This window comes from Tachypleus tridentatus, chromosome 7 (assembly GCF_004210375.1).
Source record: "Tachypleus tridentatus isolate NWPU-2018 chromosome 7, ASM421037v1, whole genome shotgun sequence".
NCBI classification, from domain to species: domain Eukaryota; kingdom Metazoa; phylum Arthropoda; class Merostomata; order Xiphosura; family Limulidae; genus Tachypleus; species Tachypleus tridentatus.
In genome coordinates this window covers 17151596-17176996 of record NC_134831.1, presented here as the reverse complement: position 1 = coordinate 17176996, position 25401 = coordinate 17151596, and the positions used below count along the sequence as shown (strand labels likewise).

The following is a 25401-nucleotide window of genomic DNA, read 5'->3' as shown; positions in this document are numbered from 1 at the left end:
AGGATAAAATATAAAAAGATTCTGTGTTTTTCTTTTACTAACATAGTAGTATTATTGCTATTTAATTTCAAAAATTATGTGCATGTTTAATAAACCTTCCTTACTGGTTCATAAGGTCTTCTTTTAAGTACATCTAATGTGTAAACTGAGAAACAACTTATTTTGACATGTTAAAATACATTAAGTTTTTATAACAACCAAAACTCACCATATATATCTGTATGGAAAAAAAGTACAAGGACCAGATATGGTACTAACATTCTGCTCTAAGCTTTAAAAATATAATCACCAGATTCTGTTATATCATAGCTGATAGATGAAAGTTAACGGACTTTTTATTTTTTTAGTACTATGTTGACATAATGGAAAGGCAAACAAACACTGACAATGAATGTTATAACAGTACGTTTATTTGTTTTCCCTCAATTTTTTTAAACATAACAGACTAAATCAGTCCTTTAAAGAAATTATTTTACTCTACTATAAAGATGGTCACCGACGATGCTGACACAGCAGAAAGTATCCGCAAATAGATAAAATAAAAAATTACATTTTCCACAAATTTTCCTTTATTTTATAAATGCTTTAAATCCTAATTTTCATTAATTCAAAATTTTATTCAGTTTTTCTTGTGATATTAAATAAAAACTTTTAATATTTAGAACTGCACCTAAAATATGTAAGAAATTAAATATAATTGGTTAAAAACAAATATTTTGATAGTTGGAAATAGTTATTTGTTTTTTTTTAATGTTTCAAGCCTTAATGAGTGATCTTTGCTTCTTGTAGCTCAGTAGAAATTTTGACAGTTTAGAATGCTTAAATTGAGTTTTTATACCCATGTTGGACAGAGAGCAGTTAAAGCTGTAGCTTTGTGCTTAACAACAAACAAAATGTTACCTTTTTTTGATTACACAGTAAAGTTACTGAATAAACAGAGAGTCATCTCTATGCTAGTATGCACAATAATGTAACTGATTTACATTAACGTTGAAAGATCTAATCTACAAATCATAAGCAGTTCAAAATCTTGTGGACTCAATGGCAGAGTTTTGAAAAACATGAAAGTTTATCACATATTCTTTTAAACACTATACTGGTAGACTGAATTCCAAGCTTCCTGTGTGAGGAATGAACAAGTAACATTTCAATTATAAACAACAGATTCCCTCAACACCAACCAATGAAGTAGAGTGGAATCAAGCTTTTTTGTTGGTCTTTTCTCTGAATAATTACTGTATAAGTTCATAAAACAGAAGAATGCAGTACACAGTATAGGGAGTTAATATGTAATCCAAAAAAAGGTCCACATCAAACTACAAAACTATACAGACAGATAAAGTAATCCTAGCACATAGATTAATTTTAGTTTTGTAGACTGTAGCCTGGTTTTCTTATCATTCATTTGCCTTTTTTTGTGGATGTTCTCATAAGTATCAGACGTCTTCTACTGGAATCTTGATTAATAACCTTTTGATGAATTTAGACAGTTCCTTTTTGTTTAATATTTCTTAAAAATATAAACACCCTTCTGTTACTAACAACACACATAGCATCTGTAAATATTCAGGAAACAGAGAAAAGGTAAAATCAAAACAGTCTGGTCTGTAATATTAAAGCCAACCTCTACTTACCATTCTCAACTGATTATATCCTTCTTCCATAGTGGCTAATTTAGTTCTAACAACCTGTTCTTCATGTAACCTATGAACTTCACTGAGACTAGGACCACCAGAATTAACTGAATTAAATGAAGACATGTTTGGTAGAAGGGGAGAATTGGGAGCACCTCCTACCCGACTACTTGGAGACATGTTTTGTGATGCAGAGTATTCATAAACGCCAGAACCAGGAAAATGACCATACTTCGTATTGTCAAAAGAACTTGGATGACCATAGAATGCTGCAGCAGCCTATAAGAGATACAGATAATCAACAAACCTAATAAAAATATGCTGTTCTCAACATATTAATCTGACATACCATGTGTAATGTTTTACATAATGTATTTACTGTTTTTTACAAGAAAACTGTACAATAAATTTCAATTTATGTAAAAAAAAGAGAAAAGCCAGTAAACACAATCCAATTTTTTTTTCTTCACTGGTGGCATGAAATACAAATGACATCATTTGAAAGCACACTTTCTTAAACAAAAGCTGATGGTTAGCTTGACTATAAACAACTTATGAATAAAGTGACTTTACAGTTCAAACATTGTTGCAATAGCTTATATGTTTATTTTCCACTTCCTAATTTGTTTAACATAACTTAGAGACTAAATTTTAGACAATTAAAATCTTCTTAAGTCTTAATAAAATATTACCTGCTTTTGCAAATTCTCTGATGTTTCAGGTTTAAACGTCTAATGTAACAAATTTAAATTTAATTTTTGTTTTTTAACCCTCTCACTAGAGGCATGTCAAATTGCACATTACAAATTTTCAGAGAGTTGCATTTAAAATTTAAAAAAGTAGCTTAATTTAATACAATTTTAAGTTCCAAATTTTATAAGGAAGTACTTTTAAAAATCCTCAATCTCACCTGGTATGAGAGTTGGTATATTTGTTCTCTGAGTATCACCTCTCCTCTAGTTTATTTACTGACCCTCAATGCCCATTTCTTATAAAAAAAACAACAAAAAACTTCTATTTTATGTATTAAAAAAAATAGATGATAGTTGTTGATTCAGGTAAATATCCTTCTACCATGGAGTGTGTGCAACTGAAAAGCAATAATGTTTTACTGAGATACTTATAGCTTCAGGCATAGCTGGGATGTTAAATAAAAGATAATCCTTTCTAGGGACTGACCATACAATATATAAAAGATATCTCGATAATCAAAATATTTTTTCTTAAAATCACCTTCCTCCAGTATATCAATTTATTGCCTGCAGTTTTACTTAAGGTTTCAGGATTTTATTGACTATATTAATATGAAATAATATGCTTGCTGATTTTCAAAGCTTTGCCAGCTTTTAGCTTTAAAAACTATTACATTAAAACCATTATACTGCATATATGTATATGTACATATAAACAGCATTTTGGTGATGAAATACTTAACATACTTTTGATTAACAGTACAACTCTTTTACTTCATTTATACCTACATTTATACACTAGAATTAAAATTTTAAAGATAAGCATATACTTTTAAATGCAAATTAACTCTGACAAGTTACTAGTATACTTTCAAATATTTTAAACTAATAAATATAACACCTACTTAGTTACTTTTTCCATTTGCATAATGAAAAGTTTTACCTTATCTAATGAATGTTCAGATCTTGATCCAACTGGATGAAGAACAGGAGCTCCTCCCATGGAAAGACTGTGAGGGAGAGAGTCAAGGGGAGAAGTGACAGGAGGAGACAAATTACCTAGCCCTCTATGATCATGTATACTCCCACTGCCAGGAATGTTGACTGGAGCTGAACTGCCTAGAATTCCTAAGCAGAAAGAAAATTTCCTTAATAGCAACTCAACATAATACATTGTAAACACTGATCCAAAGATAAAGCCTTAACATCAAATACGATTAAATGTAATATTTTTTTACATGGGGAGTTTACATTGTTCTTACCTGGAAATGTATTTCTGATAAAGATTCATCTGTGCACGGAGAATAGCCTCTTCCCTTTTAAGTTTGTGCACTCTGTCAAAGAGATTTGCAAGCCACCAACACTGTGAAAACTTCCACCTAACCTAATGTGAAACCCCATGAATTTACACTACTGCAAGTAGCAGTGCAACACACCTATGCAAACAATTATTCCCTCTACATTTGTGATTCTGAATCTCCATTCGTTGATAAGGGAATAAAGAAATATATGCACCAGAAAAATGGATGAGAATGTAGAAAACGTTAACTTCCAAAACAAATACTCATCTTTACACACACAACAGCTAGAACATCATGCTGAGATGGTTTAGGGACCAGTGAAAAGATTACCTAGATAAGACATTCATAAAGAATCCAAAGGAAGCCCATGGGGTGTGATATCTAATGACATGGGCTCTCTCCCTGCATATGTGTGTGGATATCCCTAGGAAACCTCAAGAGATCTTGTGGGAGGATGGTACAAGTGCTTTCTTTACTCAGTGCAGACTGTGGGTAAGTACATACTGGGAGGTAACACTAGCTGCCTAGTGGGATCCTTTTGTAAATTAATGATAAGAAAATATAGTACACTCATTTGTTTAAAAGTAAAAAGTGGATTGGAGGATGGCTATGGTAGAGAGAGACTAGTATGACTGAATATTCGTGTGAAGAAGGAGGTAAGTTGTGGTAAGACAGACTGGCCATGATGGAAATGATAAAGGATAGGCCAACAGCAATCAGCATGTCAGTTACATTAGTAATAGGAAGATATGGAGGAATAACAAGAGAAGAAGAGAAAGACAGACATACGACTGGTTAGTTCAATTCAACAAGTGATGGACTAAACAAATCCCACATGTGAAGGTGAAGGGCTGTCACTCCTTGAGGAAAGAGAACCCATGTGCAGTTGGATCATACGGGATGGAATATAAGAAAGCAGAAATTGGGTTTAGATGAGAGACGATGGAGTAACAGAAACTATAATTGGGCAGACGAGTAAGGGGTTACCAAAGGACTCTGCAGGGAGTTTCCAATTTAGCATAGAGACCCAAGAAAGGAGACAGAGAAGAAGACAGGCATAGAAGAAGAGATAGGATAAGTTCTGATTGAGGACACTAACAGCTGAGGTTAAGGGGTGAAGTACTAAAGACCAAAAAAAAGAGAAAGTTTGGTATGAAAGGGTGCAGCAAAAGCATCTATTTGGAGTGTTTCTTGTTCAGAGCAGATCCAATGAATTGTGGAAAATGTAAGGATCACTCCATGGGTAAACCATGGTTTTGACAAAAATTATGGTACATTACAACGTTCAGTGCACTTGGAACATGACAGGCTATTAAACTCATCTGGCTGAGATGGGTCCAATGTCTAAAAGTATGTAATCTTGGATCAGGTGCCTCCTTGGCACAAGAAAGGATACATGACAATGGAATTGCAAGTGTGAATTACCATCAAATGATCCACAAAGAGGGTAAGAAAATGAGAGCATATCTGATGGGCATCAAGAAATTCTATGTCATTGATATGTAGCAAAAGCTCTTTGTAGGTCTAAAAACCTGAAGTCAGACAGTCTTTCAGGGACACTCTCCATCCAGAGAGAGAAGTGTCCATAAAGAGGCAAAGATCTCTCCTTGTTTGGGAGGAGGAAAAGGAAAAAGTCTTCCTTAGTAGGTCAAGATGTTCCCAAAGTGAAAGAAGTTTGAGTTCTTCCTTTTCAACTTCAGGCTTCAAAGAAGAGGAAGGAAAATGAATGAAAAGAAATAGAACAGAAGGTCCTGGCAACATCCTAGACCCCACCACATGCACCAAACGATAACTGTCATATTTTCCACAGATAAAAACACTTCCTGCCAAGTTAATGGTATTTTGTTCTGGGTGAGGAATATCCTCTCCCACATCAGCAAAGAAAGAGTCTACACTAAACTGTGTATTCGTATTCAGCATTTTAAAACTCAGTCAAACGAAAGTTAAAAATTGAAAAAGATTGCAAATCTCAGCAGATTCAAAATGTGTCTATTTGTGAGTGTCAAGGAAAAGAACAAGGATTATCGAAAACTAACAAGGAAGGAGTCACTGCACATGTAGGCAGCTTCTGCTGCATGATTATGTCATCATGCAGTGATGCAAATTTACACGAGATTATATGAGAATTTTTACAAGACTAGTGGCTTGCAAATATCTTTTACAGGTTGCACAGACATAAGAGGAAAGAAATTATTTAGTGTGAAAATGGTAGTATTCATATTACTAAATAGTTGTTTTTTTTACTGTTATTAGCTCAAAGAAGGCAACTGTTGTGATACTTCAACACTTTCATAGAATATGCCTGAATCTATGTATATGCATATATTGAAAGCGTGTGTGTGTTTTTTTTATAGCAAAGCCACATTTGGTCTATCTGCTCAGCCCACCGAGAGGAATCAAACTCCTGATTTTAGCATTGTAAGTCTATCGACTTACCACTATACTAGTGGGGTGCATATATTGAAAGTACACCCACATCAACTTCTGGTATGAAAACTTAGTCCAGATGAACCTAATACTGACACATGCCATTAGGAGAAGTAAAAATTTATTTTTAAAATTAGATGACTATTAATCTGTATAAATGTAATAGTACTTTCTGCTTTCTGTTGTATGTGCATGGAACTACTTTCCAGGATGTGGATGGATCTTTGCCAAAATTGGTATGAAGCCATTTGAAAGTACATACAAATTTTCAGTTTTTATGGGCATTTTTTGAGCACTAACTCACCTCCTGCAGGTAGATCTTTACCAAATTTAGTATGAATGTTCATTGGTTCCATGGGGAGATGCATACAAATTTGAAGTTTCACATTTAATATTTTGCATTTTTTATGGGCATTTTTTACAATCACAAACAAATCATAAGCAATATTTTATGTCCTAAGATAAATTTTCATTAATCATGGGGTTACCTAACTTCCACCTAGAGCACACATAAGCCAGTTAGTACACAATAATAATAATAAAAAAAATCTACACCTTATACTCATAAAAGCCTAAATTATATTTTGTTCACATGTTCTGTAACATAAGCTAGTCATCGTACTTGTACGCTTGATAAAGAAGATGGTAAAAAGTACCAAGGTATAGTTAAGAAGGTCAAATGTTGATCATATAAGTCGTTTCTTTCTTGACACCACTTACAATTTATTTTCACATTGATATATACCTGTATAATCATTTAAAAACTACTGTGCAGAGTATCAGGTATCTCAATGAAAATTAATCTATCCATAACATTTTTAAATAGTACCAACATCCCAACACTCTTAAGAATATTTATTAAAAATTTATTCTTGTGAAACTTCCTGATGGATTACGTGACCTTAAAATAAATTTGAACATTGGAGATGATTAGATCTTTTTCACATTATAAGAAAAACACTTTCTAAGTAATGTTTTATTACAATTACTGATAAAATGGCTAACTTTTCAACTTTATGAAAATTTAAAATTATGCAAAACAATAATAAAAAAATAGATGGAAGAATTTGCATTTTTGTTTTTACGTACCAGAACTAACCAATCCAGCTGATAATGATGAACTCACTGGATTAGCTTCACATTCTAGTTCTTTGTCTATGGATGCTTCAACATTAATATCATCAAGGTTCAGATCATCTAAGGCATTTCCTGGTTTGGAAAATAATAATTCATCAGCTATAAGTAACAATGTAGAAAGTAATGTTCATTATTAGATCAAGAATTACAAAACTTTATATTTGTTTCTGTTCATTACCAGAGTGCCATTCAGTACAAAATTAAAAATTTTTTTAAAATCTAAACAGCACTGAAAGAAAAACCTGTTATCATTTTAAGTTTTGAAAGACAAACAAAAAACAACAAACTGTTGTTCATCTAGGAAATTGGTATACAGATATATTTTATATTTCATTAAAAATACTTTTGTTGTGATGAAACACCAAAGGAAAAAAAATTACTTACCAACGACAGATTCAACAGTATCCACTGCTGCTGGATAATAGGTTGATATTAATGAGGTGCTATGTGGTAAAGATGATGATGCTAGGTGACTTGGGTTGATGCCAAATGCTACACATATACTTTGTTTACGATGAGTTTTCTCAATTAGGTCTAAAGATGAATCACTATCTATAACATCTAACTGCTTCCTAAGACTCACCTAAAAGAAATTTGTATGATAATAATGAAACTTCTTTTACAAAGCATTATTCAAAACAACAGATACAGAAAGCCATTCTATACTACACAGACAACATTTTCAGAATATTAACTCAACTGTTATAGCTTCTTGCAAAATGCTAAAATGTTTCTTACACTTAATATGTGATCTTAAATTAACTTTAATAGCTAATCAAAAATAAAAATAATTTTCTCTCTTATTGAATTTTGTACAAATTTACTCGAAGTTTATCTATGATAGTTGTTCCTAATTTTGAAGTGTTATTTTGCAGGCAATGCAGCTAGTAAATGCCACCAAGAAGCAACCCATGGGTTACTTTCATTAAATAGTGGGATTTGACCATCACTCTTATAATATATTCATGGCCCTAAAGTGTGGAAGAGTTTTTGGCCCAACAAAGACACACCTCCTTCATTCACCGAATATAACAAATTATATTCAAGATTATTTAAAAAAACAAAAAAACATATAAGCCATAAAAATGCTTATAAATTCCTTTAAAAATAAATATTCTTTGATATAGTCCTAAAAAGAATATGTTTTCAGAATTTTATCTACTGTTTGTGTAAATACTCTTCAAAATAGAATAATGTTTTCCTTCTCAATATATAAAGCTCGGTATAATTATAAACCATAAATAGTGACAAGCTCTGTTTATGCGAAGGTCAGTTCTAAAAACATGAACACAAAGAATATTTAATTGGATTTTAAAAACCTTATTTTTACAAGTATGGGAATTAATTTTGTTTCCAGACTGCATACTTGTTCTCTTTTTTTATCTTTAACTTTTTATTTCATAAATTGGCTTTAGCTCTATGTAACTATTTAAATTTCTTAATGCTCACTTGTACTAAGAGATACTGCTTATCTTTCTTTTACAAATTTCTCTTCTCATATTTTCTATTTTTTCTTCAGATTTTCCATTTTTCTGGTACCAATATTATCAAAATATCTGTCTGAATCATCATCAAAATTCAGTGTTTGTTTATAAGTCTACAAACACCAATAAGCATTAATTTTTATGAAACTCTACATGCAGGTATGAGTGATGTATGCAACATTGGTAAGCATGGAAAATTATGTTTTGAAGGAGGAACAACATCATGAAACTATAGAATCTAAGACTATTTGAATCACTTGGTGAAGCATTTGATAGATGCTGATTTCAGTTACTTTTCAAAACTAAACAAAATCAACTCCATATTTGAAAGCTTGTCACTACTGTTAAAGTATTTTAATAATAAATCCAATGATAAGAGTTTACATCTAACTGACAGACATCACTAAAATAAGAACAATTATATTACATTCTTGCAAGTACAACAAGCTTAGTTTTTTAGCATATACAAACCTCTCGATCTTCTCTTTCAGACCCTGGGGCTTTTTGGTAAGAAATTAAAATTTCTCCAGAATGATTAGTTGATGAACTATATGACCGAGGCCGAGCTATTGGTGCAGGAAGTGGAATATTACCAATGAAAGTTGAACACTCAACTGATGACTATAGGAACGAGAGAGAAAAATAAATGTGAAATAACTAGTATGTACAAGTGGATCTATAAATCCAAAGTTCAAAATTGTTTTTTCAACCTAAAATCCATTATATTACGTAGCATTACAAAAATAATCTTTTCATTCAGTGAGACAGTCATATTGATAAAGACAACCATTAAAAAACAAAAAGTTATTACAAGTGCATCAGTGAATCACAACTTTATAAATCTTAAGTTCAAAACTGTAATTTCATTATCAAATCTGTTAAATTTATTTGCAGTGTTGTTAGTTTACTATAGAGATTAAAATCATTTAATGTGATACTTCTACATTCTTTAATTGAAAGTTTAACTTAAAACCCGTGAGGAAGCACAAGGCATATTACAATGAATGACACTGCACTATTTGCATCTCTCTTACTGATACAGTATTTCAAATTTCTACTTTTGACAGACAGTATAAAATATCTTCAATCTTACTTATTACAATAAAAATACTTGTACTTTAACATATCTAACACAATTCTCACCCCATCATTTCCTACAATTTCTGTTGAAGAATTTAACACTGTTTGCTGTGAAGACCCTTCAGTGTCATTAACATGGACTTCATTTTTTTGGGTTTGTGAGTCATCTCTTTTACTTTGTGTCTAATAAGAAGTGAAATATTAACTTTTAGTAACAAATATATATTCTCTCTCTGCTAGTTAAGAATGTATATTTAACACTTTGCCTTTTGTTTATCAGAGAAATATGAGCAATTCACTCAATTTTCTTAAATATTAGACCAAGGTTTTTCAATATGCCTTATTAAATGCTAAGCAGCTGTTACTGTTATGCGTGAATTTACAATTACAGAACTGTTCCAATTAGAGAAAATTTTTGGACTTTTTTTTTGGTATACCAAACTTTAAGATACATTTCAATAAAATAATCATAATTAATACTCAAGCTAAATATGCACAAGCTGTCATTATGTTCTTTTTCGATAACACGAATTGACACACAAAGACTTAACTACCAAGCTGCACACATCTTAAAGCATTCCATTCATTGGAAAGCAGTACGCTGTGAAAGCACTACCAACTATAGCTATCAATCAGAACTGTACAAATTGTTTCCAGCACTTAAGTATCTAAGAAGAACACTCTTTAATGTTATTTTGAGATCTACATGTATATATTACACTTTAAACAAGAAAATCCCTCCATTTCTAGGATTTCATAAACATTTTCAAGTGGGTAATTTCTAATGACCCAAAATGAAAGCAATTTCATGCAACTAAAGTAAAAGAATGAAAAAAGAGCATAATTATTTTATATTTAAACTTTTAAATAACAAGATATATAAACATGGGTGCATCTTTTGTATACAAAAAAAGAGGTTTCAAGTCATGAGATTTTAATCAATTAAATTCTCAGGAAATATGTGTATAAAATATACAAATCAAGTTAATACACTGTTGTAAGTAACATACCTACAAATTAACTTGCATGATAATGGGGTCCTTTGATTAATAGTAGTTTTTCAAAACTAAGCAATCCAATACCTCAGGTCCCTTATTTTGAAGCACCAATCAGAAGGAAGGCACAAGCCAGCAGCAACAACTACTACAAGTGTTCTGTCAGATTTTTAAACTACGTAACGAAACTGGCTGTTACTTTACTAACATACTGAGAGCTGAAAGTGTGGGGGATAGATTAGCATTTTAAGTGGACTTCAGTCTTTCTGATTTATAGACTGACATACTAGCCACTAGAACATTCTTGGCCACAAATACATAAATAATGTGCACAAAATTCTTCTATTTGCCTTTATTACTGACTATTTTTTGGTTGCTAAGAAAAGAAGAGAAAATAATGAAAGAGTTTGTATTCAATCCCTTTTTACTGTTTTGGTACAAATCATTATTTAAAAATTAATTAATAAATATTCATATGCAAAAAAGAACGAATAAACTATACAGATAATAAACGTATACAATCAATAAAGTGAAATACTATAGAACTGAGTTGAACACACACTACTTAAAATTTAAAATAACTAACAAATAAATCTACAACTGCTTCCAAAATTAGCAATCTGTATTCATGTAAGAAATTTGTAAGATACCTACCAATGTTGTTTGGGATTGAGATGAACTAGTTGTAGAATTTGGAGGTAAAACATTTGACAAAATTGCTGCCAGATTTGTTGTATTATCTACACCTATATCTCGTACTGCTGATATTTCTTCTGACGAGAATGAAGCAGATATACATTCAGAATTTCAAAAATACACTTCTAGTTATCAATAAAAATAAAAAGGTTCCTATCAGTAAAAGATATTTAGTAAATTACACAGTGAGGAGATTCAATTTCACTACCTAACTGAAATTGTAAACTCAATAACATACTTGTATTTTCTTAACCACTACTTCACCAAATTCACACAATATTCTGTTGTTAAAAGCTCATCCTTTATAAAACTAATACCATGTCACTTTGACTACTGCATTCAAACTTCAATTAAAAACTATTTCTCAATTTACTTCAGTTGTTTCTTTATTATAAAATACTTAAGAAATATAGAACATACTACTTTTATATTTACTTCTGTTTTTTGCAAAATGCAAACCAAACTTCTGTTAACAAAGGTTAAGAAGTTTCCACACAGCTTATGTAACTTTTTAAGACTGAACTGTTTATATATATATATATTTTTCCTTTTATAATCTTGTAGATGACCCAAAGACATTATTACTACTGTTTCTAACAAGAAAGAGCAAACTATTCTGAAGCAGATAAAAGTCCAATTAGTCTATGTGTACAAGCTGAGATAATCCATTTCTTCATTAAACTCTTAAATATTTTCTGTATATTAAAACAGCTGTAACCAAGGTCATTAATTTACAAGGGCTATGAAGTTCATCAGCAACTGATTTTCAGCACAGGTTGACAATGTGTATCCCACTTGGATAATTATCTTTCAGTGAATTTTAACACACTGAATATTTCAAAACATAATCACATGCTTTCAGTTCCTATTCAATCTACTACAGCTATAAGAACATTGTACTAGCATCTAGTATTTTGTTGCTTTTGTTGTAGTGATTATTTCTATGCTGTTAATACACATTTATAAGTACAAATATGACCACAAAGAAGCTTAAAGCTTGAGGCTGACTGGAAACTAAAGTGAGATTAATGTTTTGTATCCACCCTCACGTTCCCTGGCTTGTGTCATCCAATGTTAGGTGCAGTATCATCTGATTACATGTAGAAAGGTACACAGAATTTTATATGGAAGGCATGTTTTTAGATAATTACATATTACATGACTGTGCTTAAAGGCAACTAATAATTAATAATACATTCCAGTATATAGATAGACAAGATTAAATAAATACAAATCAAACTGCTCTTGTTTCACTATAACCATAAAATTAATCTTAGTAAGTAATAATATAAAATAAAATAGCATTTTAATTAGAAGAAGAATCATGCTCCAGTTAAATGTTATTTCTGTAAAAAGAAAGCACTGAAAGGTTGTGCTGAATATTTTCATCTGGTACTCAATTAGTTTCAAAGGTGCTTAAATAAATACAACTGTCTTACAGTCGCATTTCTGTTTGAAGAACATGAGATTATCAAATCAATTGCAAAGTTTTCATTTGCTAAGCAGCATTTTAGATCCTCACACAGAGCATAATTTTTTAGTTCAAATTGTCTCGGCTGTAAAGTGTTTAATATTAAGGAACTTGTTCTTCACATGAAGACTACAAGTTTAACATACGCTCCTTTATTGAAAGATATATCAGTTAATCATTAACAAAACAGAGTTAAAATATCTTATTTTCATTCCAATTATGAGAAAGTTTATTTAAAAAGGTCAAACTCAGCAATGAACATAAACAGTTAACATCTATGTCTAAAGCAAACTGAAATTATTATAGTAACTTATTTAATTAAAAATTCAGTACATTTAAAAGTTTAAGAACCATTTAGAATAAAAAGTTACTGTAACTGAAAAAATAGCAAAAAACATACTATCGACATGAGCAAAAGCACAGAAGGGACCACGAGGACAATATCCTGTCTGCTGGATATCATTACATTTTGTTGATTTGTAAATCTGCAAAAGAAATTCATACCTGTCTAATTAAGGTATCCTTACTTTCCCCAAACAGTGAAAAGCAAAGGAATGAATTGTTTTACATGTGTATATCTACTACATATAATTTCAATATTTATTATATTCCCCAAAACAAAACATTTTATGTTAAGACCAGTCACATGTCGAATTATCTTTACGTTATTAATTAAAGCTGTTTTTATGGATAACAAATACAAATTTAACATATACAAACATTTCTTAACTTTTCTGAGTGATTGTTTTAATATACCGCTCAGTAAGAACTTGTGGGTGACTTTTACCTCATGGGCTTGGACCAATAGAAAAAAAAAATTGAATGCATTATTTATTTTAAATAAACACAACTTTTTTGATTATGTGTTAAAATTGTCAACTGAGTTTTCACAAAACTACACTGGTATAAATAAGAAATTGTTATTAATTACAATCAATTTAGACTTCCTAAATTCTGTTTAAATCAGAAAACACTTCAAAAACTGTCTGTTTTTAATATAAACTAAAAATACAATTAAACTATAATTAGCTCATGAGATTTTACCTTCATCTGATTTAATAACATTAATTACTCATGATTTTATGTAATCACAAAAATTTTAAAAATAACTATGTTATTATTTTTCATTTTCTGAAAATGTATTCCTGATAGGTACTTAACTCCTCTCACAAGATTAGCTATACTCATGCAGTGCTGCCTTCTTTACATGCACTTTTTATTTATCCATGCCACAAGCCTTCTGCTCCTCTGTTGGAACTGGAATAAGTCTCTTATGCAAATAATCATGCATCACCTTTCGACCAACAGGGGCATGATATGCTCAAGTGATGCACGATCCCCTCTACACTCTTTTACTGAACCCTCACTTTGAAGTTTTGTAGAAATTGAGAGAATCAGAAAAGTGGGAAGTGTAAAAGGAGGTAAGTACCTATAGGTAATTCATTTTCAGTAGAGGAAAACTATAACTCTCAATATGGCACTTATATCTACTTACAAGATTAGCCTGAATCCCACACTGAGGAGAAGGGACTAGTGCAAAAGGAAAACAGAAATGCACTTGAAAGATACCTCCAACAAAGAAAGAAATAGATCCAAAGATCAGTAGAGAGAAACTGTGTGTTAGTAAATCAACTACATCCAAAATCTCCTCACTGGATATCACACAAAGGTAGAATGAGGATAATACCATCTTTATCTCAAACCCAAGAATCGAGAATTAAGATCCATACCAATTGCTGGTTATGATACAACAATAATCACTACTTCATCAGTCCAGGAATCATCATCTGGCATCAAGAAGATGGAACCAACTTGTGGGAGTACTTACATTGACTGGTTCATTCAAATACAAAACTTCACTACTGGTAAATCCAATCAAACTAGTGAGCTGCATTTGTGAAGGATCCACTACAGTGTGTATTAAATGCATAACAGGAGACCTTGTCACCCAGTACAACAACAGATTTACTCTACTATTTTGTGGAAAACAACACTAGGAGGCCATATCAACCAGTATTGTGATGAATCAACTCCATGGTGTTGCAATGGTATAAGGAGATCATGTCATTCTGGATGGTGATGGATCTACTCCAGTGGTTGTAGAAATTAACAGGAGGCCATATCAACTTATCAGGTGATTGATAAATTTCAGTGATCATGTAAATAGTATAAGGAGGCCAAGTCATCCTGTAAGATGAACCAACACCATATATTGTGATCAGAAGGCCTCACCCACCAGCAAAGGAAGAGATCAGCTTCCATGGAGGACATACCACATGTACATCACCAAAACACCATTACTCTACTTTCAATTGTACGGTATTAATACATTTCATGTGGAACTCATTCAGGATGGTACTTTCATGGTTCACCACTTCAGTGTCTTGGAAATGGAATGTAGCAAGGACTCCCATACTCCACATGAAGAAGAGGGGGTTAAAATGTGTTGGAGAATCTGGACGAACATCATTACTGGAGATGATGCAATGGGTGACCATGAAACTCTGTTTTGAAAAGCAGATAATACCAAGTTATTCACTCAAGGCATCATATGAATGAACAGCAATCCCCTTCTGCTTTACCTATGTAATCCATGGGTGGTACAGTCCATGAAATACAGAAGTAAAGGAGAATGTAAAGCACAACTGACATTGATATCGAAGAAGACACACAAATGCACTAGATATTGTGTGAGTCCAAGAACTGACTTCACCAATTTGATCAACCAGCTTACTCAAGCTGCCACAGAAAGAAACTGGTGAGAGTGAGTGATCAACTCCTGCTCTAAATGAGCTGGAAAGAGCCAGTCATCCATGTAATGTGAAATCTCATCTCCAGAGTATAAATATAATGAACAAATGCCCACATATGGATCTGAGGCAAGTCAGAAGGGGCATGCCTAAACTTGGTAAACCACCTCAGATGAACAACCTAAAGGTAAGGTCAAGATTGAAATGTAATCAGGATGAGGATACAGGCATTGGAAACCACTTTTGTTATCCACAATCCCATGGATAACACCTATCTCAGGTTGAAAAAGGACTCCACAATGAACTTGAAGTGTAATGAAGTAATTAAGACATGATAAATTAATGACTTACTGGTCTCCAATCCCCAGTTTTCTTTGGGGTCATACAAAGACATGGATAAAAACCTCCTTATGGATGGTAAACTGGTTTGATAACCTGCTGCAAAAGTAAGTCTTGAACCTGCTCTGACAATTGATAATGATGGCACATCACAGGATCTCAAGGAGAGAAGGAAACGGAGTGAGGTGAAATGAGAGGTGGAGTAAGAAATTTGGTATGAAAACCCTCCAAAAGAACCTATGTTGCCCTTTGATTGTTGACAAATGGAAGCCAGCAAGGAATAAAATCCAACAGTTGAGCTCCCACTGGACCTAAGTCTACCAGTACTGTTGTTCACAGGTGGCATGTCATCAATGACCTTGACAAAAGGAAGAATCATGATTTGAAGGAACAGGAGATGGGTGTGAAGATGAAGGATGGGGAACAGGAATAGGTGGCATGGAAAGCTCTGATTGAGACAAATGGGCCATAAAATTTGAAAGGGCTGGCAGAAAAAGCACTAAGCACAAAAAAAAATGTTTGTACTCAGAAAATAAAATAACGTGCCACAGGGGAAGCACTAAGCACAAAAGAAAACGTAAGTACTCAAAAGCTGTTAAATGAAAAGTGAAGGTTCAGTAGATTGTGTAGAGGGAGCCACATACATTACATGAGTATGTCATCCTCCATTTGGTTAAGAGGTGCACATGATTTGCATGAAATGCATTTTGGAATATTCCAATTCAAACATTGGGGGGGGGGGATTTATGACATCTGTAAAGAAAACGTTCACACACAGAGAGCAGCACTGAATAAGAACAGCAAATCTTGTATGAGGGGTATGTATCATGTCTAAAAATTAATTTTCCTCCTTTGAATACATCTTTATTTTTATAGTTAAACAAAATGTATACCACATACATTTTTTATAGTTAAAGGTAAATTATTAAATAGTTCTGATGCTAAGTAACAAAAATCCTTATGTATAATCTACCTTTTAATTATTACACTTTTTAAATTTTAATCTCTGTAACCTATTAATACAAACATAATTTATTTTTTGTAAATAATAATTATTTTTCTTATGTAATGATATTCTATAAATTATTCAATTTTTATCATTATGTGATGTTATATCCCTCATATTATTAGTCTGCAATGAAAAAAATTGACTTTAGCGTAGTTGTACAAATTTCCATCCTACCAAAATTCTTTACTGAATTAATTAACTATATCAATGAACAAATAAAAAATTCTTAAAGGCTTAATGTTTAATTTTTAAATAACATAATTCTCAGTGTGCTAAATCCTTTTTTAAAATATGTTGCTTCCAGCTTAAATTTTTATCAATTTGTAAGGTTAAATGTTTCACAACATCTTCTCTTTTAACTTGTGAAAATATTATTATTTATCCATTCATTATTATGAATAAACAAATTAAAAATTCCATTATAATCATTTTATTTTTTAATTCAAAACATATTTTTGTTATAAACAGATAACTTGTTTCAATAATTTCCTATTGTTTGCAAATCATTTTTATTTGAAATTTTAATTATTCTACATTAGCAGAGCTAAATGTTTATGCTATATCATAAGCAAACATAGCAATTTTAGAAGTTAAATTCTGATCATGTAACTTATTTCTATACAAGGTTATTATAAAGCATATTTTGTAGTTCCAAGTGCCTTCTTTCATAAACAGTATGGCATTGAATAAAATTGCATGTGGGTATTAAGGTTATCATGAAGGCACAAATCCCATAGTTGTTGTACGTTACCATCAGGGGTGCCACTGTAATTTCATTCACATATTTATCATGTATATAAATGAACCTATCAATTGCAGTGTAGCTCACTCAACCAACATGAAATTGACATGCATGCAAAAAGCATGAGCAAGGGAAATGTTGTTACACAAAAGGATGCAATACTATAACACCTCTCAGGACATACTACAGAAAGCATAACATCTGTACAGTGTGTCTTATTCCAGCACTGCTGTGTATACATTGACCCAACAGGTTGCATTTGCAGTGAGCCACGTGTACAACAGACCACCTACATCTACTGAAACTGTTGTTGAGGTCAGCCATGCTATAGCAGAAGAAGCCAGCAAAAGTACATTTTTGTGCATTTTTGCTCAATGTATCACTCAGTGTCTGCATGTATTTGCCAATTTCAACTGTTTGAAAGACTCTCAGTTAATTTTGCAAATGTTTCTTTACAAGTTGCATCATATTCATTTGCTGAATGGAATATACTTAACCAGATGTTTGATTCTGCAGTGCAGTTTCTGGCAGGACTAGAAGTTAATAAATAATGGCCTGCTTATACCTCACGCCCTGATGAAGCACATTCCATCTGTTCTTGAAGTATTATCACAAACAACTGTACTATCTGGTAAGAAACTAAACCACTAATGCAACATTTCCTACATATCTCCTCAATGCTTAGAACTATCAGCACATGAACTGTAAATCTCCACAATATCATGTAAAGCCCATATGCAATGAGTAAATGATAAGTTAACCATACAGATCTAGTTCTCTGATACAACTTATACACTCTTTTGCTAAGCCTACAAAATGTGGTAGACACTACGATTTTCATGCAGTATGTTGCCCCCACATATTGGTAAACAGGTGGGTCAAGTTTTGTAGGATCGTTTTCAAGTAATGTCCATTGCCACATGGATGCTATGTACTTTGGACACTGAGGGAACATATTTTCAACAGTTACTCCTAATGATCAGATATAAGATCACAGAGACACCACTGGTGATAACATCTGTCAAATGTGGCATTCAAATCTACACAATACCCTTAATATTAATGTGAATTTTCACCTTCTTATGCCCCACCATTTGTGAGATGTGACATGCTGAACTGCAAAACAGGACTGCAGCTATGATGGTTTGAGTGATGGGTGATAAAAACCAGTCAAGCCCACAGATGCATGTGCCCATGGCTGCCATCATCATACCCATATCCACACTCTTGGTCAAGTGATAAAAAAAAGTATTTTCATGTTTATAATTTGTAAGTTCCTTCAGAAGGCCCAATAAAACACTTTACACGTGCAGTCACCATGCAAGTGTGAAATAAGGTGAATAGTGAGTCTAAAAAATAAAGGCCAAAACAAATTTTACTCAAGGCTAAGCTATATCTTTCCATATGATCAACCTTTAACAGCAGGTAGTTAATAGATATCAGTTACTTTGAGATTTAAAAAAATATATGCAAAAAACAACAAAAAACTGATATACCTTGATATTTTAAATATCCTTAAAATTTTGAAAATATTTTTACACATCACAAACTTTTACTGGAAAGAAAAGAGGCATTGTATGGTTTTCATTATTTATTGTCTGATGTGTCATGCAAAGTGCAACTGAATCAGCAGGGAGTGCAGTTCTTTTCCTGTGGATTTTTCTTGAAAAATATTTCAGGGCAAAGGTTGCTTCACGAACTGACTAGCAAAGTGTTTGTTTCTAACAAAATAACTGTACTGCTACATTGACAAAGAAATGTTTCATGCTTATAGCAATCTCTTTTTCTATAATATTTAGTGCTGGGTGGGCAGAACAAGTCCTGGCCAACCCCACCCACTATTGCCCACTAGCTACAACCCTTGTAACAAAACTGGAACCAAGTACAGAACCCTGTGGAATACCATACTTTATTATCGTAGTATCATTAAAGTTATTATTATAATAGTATCAATTACTTTTATGATCTTATATAAACTGTATTTAAATTTTTTAAATGCTATGCTTCTTAACCCTAGAACTTCCATTTTACCTAATATCCGATTAGATAATTTATTAAATGCTTTCTTAACTATAAAAATGTCCTCAGTGATTTTCTTTATTACCTAAAAGACTCAGACATTTTATGAGTTTTAATAGTGCCTCTTTCATATGCAATGCTTCTCAAAATCCACACTGATTTTTTACCTAAAAATTGGGTCAACCTGTTTTCCCCTTTCTCTTTTAAGGTTTTAAAAAACACTGATAAAAATAAGTATAAATTTTACATAGTTTTATGTACCACCTCTTTTGTATTTTGAAATTATTATAGTTTTTAAAACCTTCTTTGAAATGTTCCTGTTGTAACAGATATGTTATAAATAGACACACAACACATATATATCAATGGTTCCATGTAGAGCTGAGTGATTTGCAGAACATGCCAATCTATTCATCAAGTAGTTTATTAATCAATTACATTTAACTAACTGTTTATTCTTTCTTGAAACTTGATTGGTTGGAATAATCGAAAAGTAACAATTTCTAACATGAATTATGACTTGTTTATTATTTTCATTCGCTGTGTCACTAATCAATCAAGTTTAAGAACCTTGAATTAATTAAAAGTAACAATGAGAAATCATAATGCAAATATTTCTATTATTTGGATAGCTGGAATAATCAAAAGCTGTAATAATTGGAAACTATACTTACAATTAGTCGATTATTTTCATGATATCAACTGATTTAATCATAATTTTGGTTAACTAACCAAAACAATAAATACTCCTATGTAATTAATAAATGAAGTTAATTACCCAACTCTAGTTTTCCATAATATAATTTATATCCTTTCAATATTCTTATTTTGTCATGCCCTGAACATTTTTTAAATTCATAATGATAGGTTTTATTTTCTTATTTCATGGATATAATAAACACATGGAATCACTGCTTTTGTGCAGGGTCCATTAGCATTTGTTTAAATTTTATTGTTATATTTAGTTATCAAATCTATGTCTGAATTTTTAATTACTTCATTTTCATTATCACCATATACACAATCATGTAGTATTATTTCCTGAAAGAGATTAGCCTATTAACAAAATTATTTTATATCCTTTATACATTTTAAACACGAATCTTACAATGTTCATTCTTTTTCTATTCTTAGCTTTTGATTATTTGCATTTTTATAATATTTAAAATTATCTTCATAATATTTAAAAGTGATATTTTTATACTTTAATATTATTTCCACAGCTTTTATCAGTTCTGCTATTCTACTGGTGGCTCATTGTTTTTTAAATTGGTTTAAATTAAAAATGTTTTATATAGACTTTTTTGTTTTTCTTTTAATATTTCTCTGAGAAATTCATATGCATTATTAATGTATATGTCAAAATATTCCCACCTCCTCACGAATTTTACTTAAAACTATGTTTTAAAATTTGATAATCAAATTTTTCATAAACTATATCTATATTACTGGTTTTTTTTCATCAATATTGAATTTTAATCCCCTAGGATAATGATCTATTATTGGTATTTTTTGTAATTGTAACGTACAATTTTATCTAATTTGTAAAACCATAGCTTGTATTACAAACTTAAATCTATTTAACATTAACTGGGGAAACAAAACAACAAAACCTATTAAAGCTAACATTCTTACATCTGGATGAAACTGTTGTTCAGTACGAGTATGACAGTATGGGCAACTGTCTCCATTTTCACAGTTAGCAGGGTCACCCCATTCGTCTGCTTGTTTTACATTTGGACAAGGTGTGGACCTGAGAAGTTGGTAGACCATAAAATTGTGTTAAAATTAAGGAGTACACTTATTTATCTAATGGCATTAAATTAGCGGAGGAAACTGAAACTGAGAGAAGTACTGTTTTTCCTCAGTAAGGTACTGTCAGGCTTGTGAATGGATGATTAAAAATAAATATGGTGTACAATTCAAAATATTATAACTGCAGAAATTTATACAAGACCTACTAGATGCATGAAAAGAATACAAGTTTTGTGAAGATAGAAGAGAATCCAAATGTAAAAAGTGAACATGAAAGTTGTGTGAATATCTGGACACAGTGATCAAAAGAACCAGGTTCTAGTATCAATCTACTGAAATCATAAGCTCAATAGTTAACACTGTGTGCATAAACTTTGGCTATACCCAATTTTAAGAACAATCTTCAGCTTTTTTCCCATGAATGTAAGAAAGACAAAGATCAGACCAGAATGGTATTTAACTAAAAAACTCTGGGCTATGAAAAATACTAAGAAAAATACATTTACTTTTGCAGATGCTTAGATCTAGAAGTGATATGCTTCAGTTAGCAAAATGTTATCATTTCAGACAGGTCACCTGGAGAAAAATCTTTATTTCTGGACTAATGAGTAATAGTGACTAAAAATGAAGGTAGTTGGTATGAACTTTAAAAATATAGACCCAAGTTATTTTTTACATAGGAATATTTTCATGCAAAAACAATTAACTTATACAATACTTTACCTTATAATGCAGTGTGTGTTTCTACTTTGGATTCACTTAAGTTTATGTTAGGTAATAATGCTATATTTTAACTTTAGGAAGTTGATATTTGTTTTCCATCTTTTAAGTTCTTGAAGGTGATCTAATGAACTGAATGACTTTCTGTTAGTCTTCCTGTGTTTTAATTGGGTTTTAAAAAATAATTAAGTTCATGTTTCATACATACTCATATTTAAAAATCTAACATGTAAAACATGATTAGATATTAAGTTATTATTAAATTAAGTATTTTACTACAATAGCATAGAAGAAAATTATGTTAAATATTCTACTCAATGAACTTTACTTTAGAATAAATTCTATTAATGAACACTAAACGTCCATGAAGAAGACGTCAGATGAAAGAGCTCTCAAAACTTTTATGAACTACGATTTATATTATAAAAGTCGAAAGAAATATAACATCATACTTGCAATAATATTTCACAAACAAGACTTAAGGAATTTAACATACAGCAATATATAGTCTAAAATTTGCCAACTCTTTTTACCTGTATGTGTGTAGTTTTGGACTTCTTCTTCTGTCTCGGTTGTTGTGATACTGAGGACAAGCATAACCTTGTCTGCATAACCTAGGAGGTCTTTTGCAAGTTTCAGTCTTATAATTAGCTAAAACATAGTTGGTATCTGAAACAAAAATCATAACTTAACATTTTCCTAAACTGAAAATGTATTTCCAATAGGTACTTAAAATACAAAATCTCACAAGAATATTTACTGACTTGTACTGCCCTCTATTGTTAGACCTGTTATCCCCACTTATTACTGCATATAAGCATGTAAGTGGTTATGCAGCAACCTTCTACACTTATTGTAACTAGCACTAACCTTGCATATGTATCTCAGAATGACTGGTATGGGTATTAACACTTTTATTGATAAGGAGACAACAGAGTTTTGACCTTCCTAGGTCATCTTCAGGTTAAGAAAGAGAGAGTTTGAATGTAACCGTTGATGGATACGTCTTAGGGACGAGAGTATAAACAGGTATAGGATTGTAGGGGACGTTGTAGGTGGATGTTAGGTTATTAATTAGTATAGGTATAAAGGTGTTTCTTTATATTGGTTTAATTTTGGTTTTAGTTGCTGTACAAATAGGGTTTCTTTGATTTTGTGTTTGTTTATATTTGTTTCCCTACTTAATATCTGGGTGTTTTCTATGGTTATGTTGTATTTATTTGATTTGCAGTGTTCAAAAATGTGTGAATGTGCTTTTTTTGTATTCTTTGAATCTAGTTTCCATTTTTCTGTTTGTTTCTCCAATATAGAAGTCACGGCAATTGTTGCATTGTACCTTATAAATGATTTTGGTGTTGTGTTTGTCAGAGTAGTTTTTACATAGTATGGACTTTAGTTTTGTACCTGGTTTTTGAATAAATTTGGTGTTTACTGGAATGAAAACATAGAAAACTCCCAGATATCAATAAAAGTGTTAATATCCATACCAGCCATTCTGAGATACATTTTTATTTCAAGTGGGTTTCTCGTTATCAAGAATAACCTTGCATATGTTAATCATTTCAAAAGTGGTCACTAACCAAATCAATTCACATCAAAAGTGGGAAGGACAGGTGTGAAATGGAATGGGAGGTAACCATCTATCAGAAACACACTTTCTGTTTACAATATTGTTCATTTTGAAATAATATCTTATCTCCTCCTACAAAAAAACTACATTTACTTGTTGAGAAGACAGCATGATAATATTCCTTCCATTTAGAAAAAACCCAAAGGAAGACCATAAGGTTTTATAAAGAATTAAAAACAACAAATAGTGGAAGACTGCACCACTTCTGAGCCAGTTATACTCTTTGTCCTTTAGTATTGTGTCATCAAAAAGAAAGGACAAGAACTTCAAAGGGTCTCAAAAAAAAACAAAAAAAAACATAAAGTAACTGTATCCTCTGGGCAGGGTGGCTAGGGTGTGACAGATTGTAAATGAAAGTTCAACCTCAACCAATAACTGGCAGTATCTGAAACTGTATATCAAGTCTGTAGCTGAAAGAGGGTCTTCTGCCTTCCTCCTCAAAATCAGATACCACCAGGGAAGAGAAGCTGTCATATCAAGAACATGCCTCTGTAAATGCACATCTCCAACATAAGAAACACCAGATACACTGGGAAGAAGACATCCAGCAGATAGGAAGGAGGAGGAGAGTTCAGGTAGGTGATAAATTCTGGTCCAAAGCCTGATGACATCGGGAAAGTAAAGCATATCTGGTCAGCAAATATTTGTCACAGAGGGAAATCAAAATATGCCATAAAAACCTCTCCAAAAAAAATTAACACAGAACTTACCACCATATAAAAATAGTTACAGCACCAATAGTACCCGCTAACAAAAGATGGAAATGTGAGGCCAGGGACATAAGGTGACAGATCTGATGGGAAGAAAACACAAAGGAGAAAATCATCAGGAGAAATGAAAAAAAATTTCAACATGTGGGAAGGTCATAGGAGAAATGAGGATGTCAAATTAGAAACAAACAGATTTGAGACAAGTCATATCCCATCAGACAGGTCTGACCTGAAAGAGGAGGTAGTGGAATTAGCATTCTAGAAAGGCAGGGGTAGACACAGGTGGAAGATAAGTAAATAACAACATACTTGAATAACAAATCTACCAAAGAGTTGGTTGGTTGATTTCATGTTTCATGGCACAAAGCAGCTAGGCTATCTGCACCAAATGCCTGGTAAAAAGGTAAAAATGAATTAAATGTAGTAAAATACATAAAAGGAAATGAAGATAAAACAAAACATAATTGAAAAACAGAAAAAGCATAAAACCAATGTTGACACCTAGTCTACAATGTTAAGAGAGAAAGTGTGTTTTCTTATAGCAAAGCCACATGGGCTATCTGCTGAGCCCACCGAGGGGAATCGAATCCCTGATTTTAGCGTTGTAAATCCGGAGACATACCACTGTACTAGCGGGGGCATTAAGAGAGAAAGCAGAGTAAGAGAAGTTGTAAAGGACTTTCTCTAGCATAATGGTAATGATCATAACCCACCAGGAACACTAATAGGTAAGTACAAGAACCACCACCAGTCACCTGAATTTGGTCTTTCCAGTCCTGGTTCCAGGTTATGTGTCATTATAACCAGTAT

The 25401-nt window shown here is 32.0% G+C and overlaps 1 protein-coding gene across 3 annotated transcripts in view; it reads right to left on the bottom strand.

The window, feature by feature from the left end:
- LOC143255208 (RING finger protein unkempt-like) overlaps positions 1–25401 on the bottom strand; it is a 49326-nt gene that overhangs the window by 10071 nt on the left and 13854 nt on the right. For 2 of the 3 annotated variants that reach the window (XM_076510504.1, XM_076510506.1), the window contains exons 4-13: positions 22785–22920; positions 21412–21529; positions 13318–13402; positions 11405–11523; positions 9819–9938; positions 9147–9296; positions 7576–7774; positions 7144–7263; positions 3270–3454; positions 1635–1913 (exon numbers count right to left, since the gene is read on the bottom strand). In XM_076510504.1, the coding sequence (XP_076366619.1) occupies positions 1635–1913; positions 3270–3454; positions 7144–7263; positions 7576–7774; positions 9147–9296; positions 9819–9938; positions 11405–11523; positions 13318–13402; positions 21412–21529; positions 22785–22920 (1511 nt within the window). The remainder of the gene's footprint in view (positions 1–1634; positions 1914–3269; positions 3455–7143; positions 7264–7575; positions 7775–9146; positions 9297–9818; positions 9939–11404; positions 11524–13317; positions 13403–21411; positions 21530–22784; positions 22921–25401) is intronic. The other variant, XM_076510505.1, reaches the window with a different exon arrangement.